Raw genomic sequence first — 10,849 nt, 5'->3', positions numbered from 1 at the left:
AGTCTCGTAGTTCTCAAGAGGTTTGCACGTGCATCAAGAAGAAGGTCCCCAGGGATGAGTACGTGTAGAATTAGGACATTTATTTCCAGTCAAGGGAGAAAAGCAAGTTTAAGAGGAGTCTGTATAATTTATCCTCGGGTTCTGGAGTTCTGAGTCAAACAGGAGTCTGTGAAGTTCATCCATGTGTTCTAGAGTTCGAAGGGCTTACAGTTTGCTGTCATCAAGGAGATTTTGATTTGGGAACTGGCGTTGGATAGGGAAGAAGTATCCACCACCTTCTACAACATTTTTTTTGATCATTACATATACCAATGGTATCATCCGTGCTGGTGCATCCTCCTTCTTTGCACACCCCTCGCAGAAGAATACATTGTTTTTGTCCTGGAATAAGGCCAGTACTTGCTGCACAGAAAGAGATTTAACAGCCTCATTAATTCACCATCAAATTATTGGTAATGTACGTAAAGCAATAAATTTAGAGAAGAATGGCTTTGAGATAGAGTAAATGATATTACCTATATGAAAAAATCCCTTAGGCAAAAGAAGTGGGTTTTTGGAGGAGGGGTGCTAAGAGTGTGGGACTATACACATCTTAGAGAGGGCAGGCTGCTTTCTAGAAGCTTTTAGAGAGTTGTCCTTATCAAGGGCAGTACATGTTGAACCGTGTGGGGTGCTTTGTTGTCACCATGACTGGGGAGATGTCCTTGGCGTTGGCGGGTAAGGCTCAGGGTTGGTAGATCTCCCTCCTAGTGAGTTGTCCTGCTCCAACCTGCACTGAGACAGACTACTTCAGCCAAAGTATCCACCCTCTACCCCCTCGCCCGTGCTAACTTCCGCATCCCCATTTATAGCATCCTTATCGCATGGCACCTGTCCTCATTTCATCTCCTCTTGTGGAAAGTCTAGCCATCCTCCAGATTTCACCTTACCTAATTCCCCCATTTCAGGACTGTGCAGGAACCGGATTTTCTGTGTTCTTCAGTGCCCGGTATATGCAGATACATGGAGAGATTTTCTCTCAGAGCTGAAAGGTGCTTTTCCTTAAACACACCCATATGTTTTCCCGATGCGTTGGGCTGCTGAAAAGCACGTAACTGAGGTGTGCTTCAGCACCGCTCCCTTGCACCCCAGCATCCCTCCTCTAGCGTTTCCAGCGCAGCCAAGGGTCCTTTTCCCCGTGGGTCATGGTGGCTGATACGTAACAGGACACTTCTGTTTGCGGCCAGCAACGGGGATTAGCTGGCTCCTGAACCGTCCTGTTAACTCACCTGTGTCCCGTTCTGTCTTTACTGTCCAATAATGGACTGACCCTGACTGGCTGGCTTCTTTGGTCCCTAACTTCTACCGCTTAACTGAGAGTTTGAGCACTTTGGAGCTCTGAATCTTTGTTTGGGGGGGGCGGTATTTAAACCAGGCCCTCATTGTTATCTCACCGTCCCGTAGAAAAATACCCACAGCCATATACACCAACGCAGCCTCCTGTAACTGAATTTTCAGAGCCTGTGCGAACCTGTGTTCTCCGCCTGCTGCAGGATCTGACTCTCAGCCTAGCCATCCGTGGGCTCGGGGCCTCGTGCGGCAAGAGAATGGCATGATGGGGAGTTGGTGCCGCCTCTGCTCTGCCGGCTCTGGAGGCTGGAGCGTCTCTTTCAGGGAGAGCGCCGAGGGTCCCGCCGCTCTCGGGGACAGGGCCGAGGGTCCCGCCGCTCTCGGGGAGAGAGCCGAGGGCGACCCCACCCCACGCCTGTCTACACAGAGTGCAGGCTCCGTACCCAGCAGTGCAGCAGTCCTCTTACCAGCCGTCGGTCTCTCCCCCGATAACCTCACCCACGCACTTAGTGTAACATTTGGTGAGACTTTCAGGTTTTCTAACGAAGCTAAAATCAAGGGGTTTTAATATCGGGCAAGACATAGTGAGAGGCAGAGTACGCATCTGGGTATGAACATAGAGGCGTCCCACGCGGTGCATCTCCACATGCCAAAGTAAGGTATCGTGACATTTCCATGTGGCTGCAATATATTCTCTTCCGAAAACACCTGGCCATTGAGAGTTTTTCCCTCCTGTGAAAGATTATAGGGTCTTTGTTTAATCCATCCTCTTGGCATAACTGATTTGGGAGGAACCAAGGAGGACTGATCTGGAGGAAGGGGTCGGCATGACGCCTCCAAAGGGTTCTTGTCAGATTCGTGGGGAGCCCGACGCTGTTACCAGCCCCAGTAACCTCCTGCTCTTCACTTGTTCTTTCTTTCTTTCTTTCTTTCTTTCTTTCTTTTAACTGTGGTAAGAACACTAAACATGAGATCTCCACTCTGACATTTCTAAATACACAGCATGGTACCATTATCCACAGGCACAAGTCTGCCCAGCAGAACTCGAGAATTCCTTCATCCTGTAGAAGTGAAACTTTAAGCCCATCAGACGACAACTCCCCATTTCTCCCTTCCCCAGCCCCTGGAAACCGCTGTTCTGCTCCAGGTTTCTACGAGTTTGACTATTTTTAGATGCCTCAGGTAAGGGCAATCATGCAGTCTTTATCTTCTTGGACTGGCTTATTTCACTTAGCATCATGTCCTCCAGATTCACCTTCCAGATTAGTCTTGAAGTAGAGTTTGTTGTGCATCCTCGTCTACCTGTCCCACATCTATCATCCTGGACCCTGGCGGGTTTTGCCTGTGAATTGTGAGTCCTTCATACCATCAGTGATGCACTTTCCTCACCACCTTTGCTAGTTTTGTCTTATACTTTGGTACCCTACTTTAATGGAGTATGAATCATGGTGCCTAGAGGGTAGGAACTTCCTTTGGGACACTGAAGAAGGCGCCTTATCCAAAGGACAACAGAGATTTCAGACAGTGCATATTTTCAAGTCTAAACATGATTATGACTTAGAGAATCCACCTAGATAGATCAGACTTATTTACCTTTGGACCACAGAAATTATCAGATTGAAAGGTTAGGAGTTTTGATTTCCTAATTTCTCATGATTGTTATTGATACCATTTATCTGTTTCCACACAGTTGCTGGTGGTTTCTCAGGCTTCATTCTATGTGTGTACCTCAAAGAGTGATTATCTCAAGATTAGAAAAGAAGGAAGCTATTCTAAACTTGAAACTCCTTCTATGGCAGAACCAGGAAGAGAAACTCTGAAGAAAGAATAGTGGAGGTAGTGAAACAAAAGGAAAGACCTATCAGGCTCGTAGGCCGCCTAGAACCCGTAGATGTTCCTACTTTGAGCATAAACTGAGACCCATCCCTGGTGATGGAGATACTCGTGGTCACCACTCCCGGCACAAAGTCTGGTAGCCTTGCCCTCCCTGTTCTCGAAGTGTCCCTGCAGATTGAGCCTTGGTGCCATGCAGCTTTCACTGTGGCCTAATTCCATGAGATGCTTGGCACATTTTCTGGTGTAAACTAGCGCTCTCCTGCCGTGGCCTTCTTGCAGTTCCTTAAACACACTGTGGTTTCTTCTGCATCAGGGTCATTGCACCGGCTTCTTCCTCTGCCAGGAGCGTTGAGGTCTCCTTGCAAGGCGTTCATCAATGAACACTTATCTTCCCGTTTTCAGCTCAAAAGGCACGCCTCAATGAACTTTTCCCAGATGTTGCAGATTGACGATGACCGCATGTTTCAGGCACTCAGAATACTCTGTTCCTTTTCATTGTACTTATTAAAATGTATAACTTATAGATGCATTTGTAATCATTTGCCTAATGTCTGTCTTCTCTGCTGAGGGAAGACAGTCTTCCTTTCATTTCCCATTTTATCTTGGGTATCTCACGCAGCCCACGGAAAGTAGCAGATGCTCAGTACACATTTCTTACCATTGAATGCAGTTAAGTATTCTTTGACCGCACGCACATTTTCTGTCTCTAAAATTCCTTCTAAAAGTTCTTGGCTCCAGCCTATTTTTAACTATTTGGCCACCCACTCTTGGATGTACAGTTGTATTTATGGGTGTCCAGTCTTGTTATTACCATAGGAACTTCTCTAAACCGTAGGCCTAGATTCCTTGGAGTCCTGTTTTCCTGTCAGTTATTTCTGGCCTTTGCTCTAGGACAACCTTTTTCTTGAATTGTTTTCCACTCTGAGAATGAACCACTGCCATATCACTTTCTCACTATAATGGTGACTTTTGGCTTGATCTTTACTTCCAGAAGTATCCCTCCTTAACCTTGAAAAAAAAAAGGCCCATAACATGGTTCATGACTCTGGATGGAGACAGTCATTTATGTTGAGTTGAATTTAGCTTAGGTGGTGGAAAGCAAGCATGAGCAAAAAAAAAAAATTCACTCAACAACCATGCACACATAATTATCTTGAACCAAGTGCTTTCAGCAGTCTGATTATCACCATTATATGATTTTAAGAACAAAGATCAGGAAAATCTAAAGACTAGTGTAAGTCATCCCCATAATAATGCCAGAATGTTAAGCCGATTCAACATGCCTACCACAAACACTGAAGAAAAAGGATTTAGAGGTAAGTGAAGTAACATGTTTCAAAGACATTGTAGCTTCCCAAAGAGGAAACTTGAAAAACTCCTTAGGTTCTTCAGTGTCTAATTAGGGGACTTTGAGGTAAACAGCCTAACAGAAATTAGGGTTACCACTTTATGGGCATACCTACACCCTTAGATCGATGGAAACAATGCTGACCCAGATTAAAAATACTTGGTTCCAGCTGCAGTGTTGCCACTACCTATGTGATGTTAGTGAAATCATATTCTTTATGTGGACATGGATTCTCTTATCTGTAAAATTAAAGAATTAACCATTAAATTGCCTTCTAATTTTAAGTCATTAACATCATATAATTTTATATTAGCTGTCGCTACAAGTGTGTCTTCTTCTGACAGAATTGAGGGCCAGGTGAGAAGTACATGAACTCCTTCAAGAGGGGGCAGCTGTACATCAGATAGATCCCAAGATATTCATAGATTAGGCAAAGATCAAACATTTCAACATACATAAATATCTTTGATTGTATTTGAAAGAATCTTACAGATGAATCAAGGAAGAGGGAGAGTTACCCAGACTTAATCTATGTTCAGTGAACACAGGTGTTATTTTGAGGGATGTGAACATCCTGACATCAACAGTGGAGAAAACAATCTTAGTTTTTACAAGGATCTGAATGAATCAGCCTGAAAGTGGCCATGTTCCCTTTTCCCTGTAAGTCTACACTTTAATATTCCAACTTCTCCATCGTGAGCACCAAGGGTGTAACTCAGGTTGTTAAAATGCTCCCTTCCTATTTTGCGTTCTGCTTAAAATTTTTCCATTGACGTGCCGTCCCAAATCCATGCTTTTTCCAAATTCCTCTGCTCCCTATTAATAACTTGATATAATTCTTTTTTGTTGAGCTCTGTATTATGTACCTAATTTCTACCAGTCACAAATATTCCCTCACCAACAGACTGCATCACTTCCCTTCACTAACCAAGTCTGACCCAGTAGCTGCCATTTTCACTTTCCTTTTTGGAGGTGGGGGCCCTTGTAAAAGCTGCTCGATTTGTATGCTGAGCCTGATGTCAGATGTCAAAGCTTCTCCACTTCCACATCGGTTTGAACCCCCTTTTCTAGTCACGGAGCTTTTGGAACTCATTTTCTGTTGATGGAAATCCTTGTCCCGCTTCACAATTTTGGCCTCATCAGTTCTAAGGAAGATGATCATGTTGGACTTCCGCATCCCTAAGACTGTGCATTAGGGTCTGAGTTAAGATGGCCACAGTATAATTACGCATCCGAGTAGGTCTCCTAAGAAACCTGTCTCTACAGTTATTCATCGTCTTACCTTTTGGTATTATAGTCAAAGAGAGGAGGAGAACAGAAAGCAGTAAATGGAGTCTCATGGTTGGATGCCCGGTAGAGAAGTGAATAATCAGGAATAGCGGGATTCAGGGCCTTTTATTTACTTCTGGAGACTGAGGTTCCTTTTAGTCAGTGAAGCTTAACAAGTAAGAAAATAAAACAGCTTCCGCTGGAATATTTCCAAGCCCTGAACTCCCTAATTTGGTGACAAATTAACCTAGCTACTGGAGACCAGATGGCTAATCCTTTACTTTTTCTATGGGCTCTCACATTTCTCAGAAGTCAGTATCTTTGGCCAGTCATCTTTTAAAGGGTCACTGAGTGTAATAGTCCTTGTTACCAAAGTCCTCTGAATTGCAAGGCAGCTCTTCCGCAGCAAACTCTTTTCCATAAGAGGGATAAAATAATTGCCTATGGACCATTTCTGAAAAAAAAAAGAAGCTGTATTTTTAAGGTATTCCTTTAAAAAAGAGGCTGGTATCACATATGTACTATGTTCTTAGTAGCATCTGAAAGGTAAATATACTTAGTTCACATTGAAAACTAAAATTTTCTCATTTGTTATTAATCCTTTGTATAACTGTCCCATATGACAAGATTGATGAGATCAGGAGAGTCAAATAAAGAGCACAGTATTTCCTCAATAGCTGTGTATTGTCTCAACACTATATGCCAACAGCTTAAAGAGGGACTTCCCTGGTGGTCCAGTGGTTAAGACTCCGTGCTTCCAATGCAGAGGGTGTGGGTTCAATCCTTGGTCAGGAAACTAAGATCCCACGTGCATGGCATGACCAAAAAAATTTTTTAAAAAAATAAGAGAATAAATTTGGGGGGGAAAAAACAAAAGCTTAAAGAGATCCCTAACCTTTCCCCCTACCCTACCATATAGAAACAAAGTATAGAAAGCCTAAGTATATGCCTTTGGCCAATAGCCAATTGACCTAAAACCAGTTTATCTAAAGTTAATTGACCTATGATCAATGGCTTAATGACACATTTATCTAAATTTACTTATTTTTTCATTTATAAACTTTTATATGTGATATCAGCTTTTTACAGAAAAATTTTATATACTTTTATGTCTTCTGTTATGACTACTTTTGATCATTTACTTGTTTATTAACTAATGAGTTTATTTTATCTATTTTGAAAAATTGAGATACAGTTGACATATAACATTGTGTAACTTTAAGGTGTACGACATGTTGATGTGATACATTTATGTATTGCGGTGTGATTGCCACCACAGTGTTAGCTGACACCTCTATTAGGTCACATAATTATCATTTCTTCTGTGTAACGAGAACAATTAAGATGTAGTTTCCTATGACTTTGAGGTTTATCGTACAGTGTTGTTGACTGTAATCACTATGTTGCCCATTAGATCTCCAGAACTTACTTATCTACTGGTTGTAAGTTTGTACCCTGAAACAGCATCTCCCCAATTCCCCCACTCCCAGCCCCTGGTAGCCACCATTCTACCCTCTGTTGTGATGAGTTTGGCTTTTTAGATTCCACATCAAAGTGAGATCACACACTATTTGGCTTTCTCTGTCAGACTCATCTCACTTAGCATAATGCCCTCCAGGTACTTCCATGCTGTTGCAAATGGCAGGATTTTATTTTTTTCTCATGGCTGAATAATATTTCATTGTGTACACACACACACACACACACACACACACACACACACACACACAATATCTTCTTTATCCATTCGTCTGCTGATGGACACTTGGGTTGTTGTCATATCTTGGCTATTGTGAATAATGCTGGAAAGATCACGGGAATGCAGATAATTCTTCAAGATCCTGATTTCATTTCCTTTGTATATATGCCCCAAAGTGGGATTGCTGGATCATAGGGTAACTCTATTTTTACTTTTTTGAGGAACCTCCACGCTTTTCCATAGTGGCTGCACCATTTCACATCCCACCAACAGTGCACAAAGGTTCTCTTTTCTCCACATCCTCACCAGCACTTGTTATTTCTTGTCTCCTTGATGACAGCCATTGTAATAGGTGTGAAGTAATCTTTCACTGTGGTTTTGATCTGCATTTCCTGATGATTAGTGATGTTGAGACTCTTTTCATGTACCTGTTGGTCATTTGTATGTTTGGAAAAATCTCTGTTTAGTTCCTCTGGTCATTTTTTTATAAGTGGGTTATTTGGTTTTTGTTATTGAGTTGTATGAGTTCTTTATATATTTATAAATATTAACCCTTATCTGATATATCATTTGCAAATATTTTCTCCCATTGTGTAGATTGCCTTTTCATTTTTGTAGATTGTTTCTTTTGCTGTGCAGAGCTTTTTAGTTTGATGTAGTCCTGCTTGTTAATTTTTGCTTTTGTTGATTGTGCTTTTGGTGTCATATCCAAAAAATCGTTGCCAAGAAAATGTCAAGGAGATTTTTTCCTGTTTTCTTTTGGGAGTTTTATGGTATAAGGTCTTATGTTTAAGTCTTTAATTCATTTCAAGTTAATTTTTTGTGAGTGGTGTAAGGTAGGGGCACAATTTCAGTGTTCTGCATGTGATTATCCAGTTTTTCCAATACCACTTGCTGGAGAGACTGTCATTTCCTCACTGAGTATTCTTGGCTCCCTCGTCAAGCATTAGTCGACTGTATATGCAGAGATTTATTTTTGGACTCTCTATTCTCTTCCTTTGGTCTCTGCATCTGTTTCTATGCCAAAAGCATTTTATTATTTTAATTTTTGATGCTATTTTAAGTAGAATTTCTTTTTATATTTTCTTTTCAGATAATTCTTTGTTAGTGTATAGAAACACTACTGATTTTCACATGTTGATTTTGTATCCTGCAACTTTACTGAATTCATTGACTAGGTCTTACAGTTTTTTGGTGGACTCTTTAGGATTTCCTATATATAAAATGTCATCTGATAATAGAGACAATTTTACTTGTTGCTTTCCAATTCTAAAAGCTTTTAATTTCTTTTTCTTGCTTGATTTCTCTGGCTAGGAATTCCAGTACTGTGTTGAATAAGAGTGGTGAGAGTGGGCACCCTTGTCTTATGCCTGATCTTAGAGTGAAAACTTGTAACCTTTCACCATTGAGTATGATTTTGGCTGTGGGTTTGTCATATATGGCCTTTATTATATTGAAATACTTTCCATCTATACCTAAGGTGTTACAAGATTTTATCATGAATGAATGTTAAATTTTGTCAAATGCTTTTTCTGCATCTATTTAGATGATTGCATGATTTTTATCTTTCATTCTATTAACTTGATGTATCACGTTTATTGATTTGCATGTTATTAACCATCTTTGCATCCAAGTGATAAATCCCATGTGATCATGGTGAATGATTCTTTTAATGTGCTGCTGAATTCAATTTAGTACTAGTATTTTATTGAGATTTTTGTATCTTTAGGTAGATTTGTCTGTAATTTTCTTTTCTTCTAGTGTCCTTTTCTGGCTTTGGTATGAGGATAATGCTGACCTCATAAAATGAGTTTCGGAGTGTTTTCACCTCTTCAGTTTGGGGGAAGAGTTTGAAAAGGACTGGCATTAATTCTTCCTTAAATGTTTGGTAAAATTCACCAGTGAAACCATCTGGTTTTTGATTACTGAATTAATATCCCTGCTAGTAATTGGTCTGTTAAGATTTTCTATTTCTTCTTCATTCAGTCTTGGTAGGTTGTATATTTCCAAGAATTTATCCATTTCTTCTAGGTTGTCTAGTTTCTTGGCATAGAGTTATCATAGTAGTCTCTTATGATCCTTTGGATTTTGGTGGTCTCAGTTGTAATGTTTACTTTTTCATTCATAATTTTGTTGATATGGATCCTCTCTCTTTTATTCCTTGTTTAGCCTAGCTAAAGGTTTGTCAGTTTTGTTTATCTTTTCAAAGAACCAACTCGTAGTTTTGTTAATCATTTCTATTATGTTCCTGTTCTCTATTTCATTTATTTCTGCCTTAGTCTTTATTATTTCCTTCCTTCTGCTAACTTTGGTCTTGGTTTATTCTTCTTTTCCTAGTTCCTTGAAGCATGGAGTTAGGTTGTTTATTCGAGTTTTTTCTTGTTTCTTATTACAGGCATTTACTGCTATGAACTTCCCTCTTAGAACAGCTTTTGCCACATCCAATAAGTTTTGGTATATTGTGTTTCCATTTTTTTCTCTCAAGATATATGTATAATTTCCCCTTTAATTTCTTCTTTGATACATTGGTGGTTCAGGAGAGTATTGTTTAATTTTCATGTATTCATGAATTTTCCAGTTTTCCTCCTGTTACTGATTTCTACTTTCATACCACTGTGGTCAGAGAATATACGTAGGACTTCAGTCTTCTTGAATTTGCCAAGACTTGTTGTGTGGCCTAACATGTTATCTAGTTGAGAAAATGCTACATGTGCACCTATCTATCCATTGTTGAGAGTGGGGTAAATATATCATTTCATCCTCTCCTGGTCTGAAAAGTTTCTGTTGAGAATTCTGCCCTTCTGTTGAGGGCCTCCTGGGAAGTGGCCATGATGCTTGGGAAGCTAGGTGTCCACATCAGGCTCTCTTTTTCCCACTGGAGAATCACAGGTCCATGGGGGCTTTCTTGGTCTGGTGCTGTGCCAGCCTCGGGGAGGGGTGATGAGGTTAGAGTGTAGCGATCCATTTACCTTCTAATACCATCCTTCTCAGTGTTCGCGTCCAAAGAATTTCTTCAGACTCACGCCCTGTTCTGGGATTTTCACAGTGGTGTCTAATCTGTGGATATTTGCTAGTTTGTCTTCTTGTGAGGGAGACTGAAGTCAGGAACAACTTATATAACCATCTCAATAACCAAAAATAGGATACTGATGTCAGAAGGCAGGACCTACTGTCTAATGGAAAAATTACTTTCAGAGACCTTAGGCTGCCCCTCCAATCGCTTTGCATCCCAGAGTACAGAAGTCTGGGGGTTAGAATGGTTTCAGAAGAGGGGCCACCTGCTGCCTGGTGCCACCTCACATTACGGACTCTCTCCCTGCAGCTGTGGTCCTCAGCAGCCCCAGGTACAGCTCCAGAAGTCCTTGATG

General features: G+C 40.9%; 1 protein-coding gene across 1 annotated transcript; it reads right to left on the bottom strand.

Moving 5' to 3' along the window:
* Positions 1 to 220: 220 nt before the first annotated feature.
* LOC112399665 (beta-defensin 130-like) lies at positions 221 to 5,853 on the bottom strand. The gene is made up of 2 exons (XM_024744952.1): positions 5,796 to 5,853; positions 221 to 402 (listed from the first exon to the last, which is right to left on the bottom strand). Exons 1-2 carry the CDS (start codon positions 5,851 to 5,853, stop codon positions 221 to 223), a joined length of 240 nt encoding a protein of 79 aa, XP_024600720.1.
* Between the last annotated feature and the right edge of the window lie 4,996 nt (positions 5,854 to 10,849).

This window comes from Neophocaena asiaeorientalis, unplaced genomic scaffold (assembly GCF_003031525.2).
Source record: "Neophocaena asiaeorientalis asiaeorientalis breed wild unplaced genomic scaffold, Neophocaena_asiaeorientalis_V1.1 scaffold267, whole genome shotgun sequence".
NCBI lineage: Eukaryota > Metazoa > Chordata > Mammalia > Artiodactyla > Phocoenidae > Neophocaena > Neophocaena asiaeorientalis.
The sequence above is the reverse complement of the archived record's forward strand: the minus strand, read 5'-3'. Positions and strand labels throughout refer to the sequence as shown.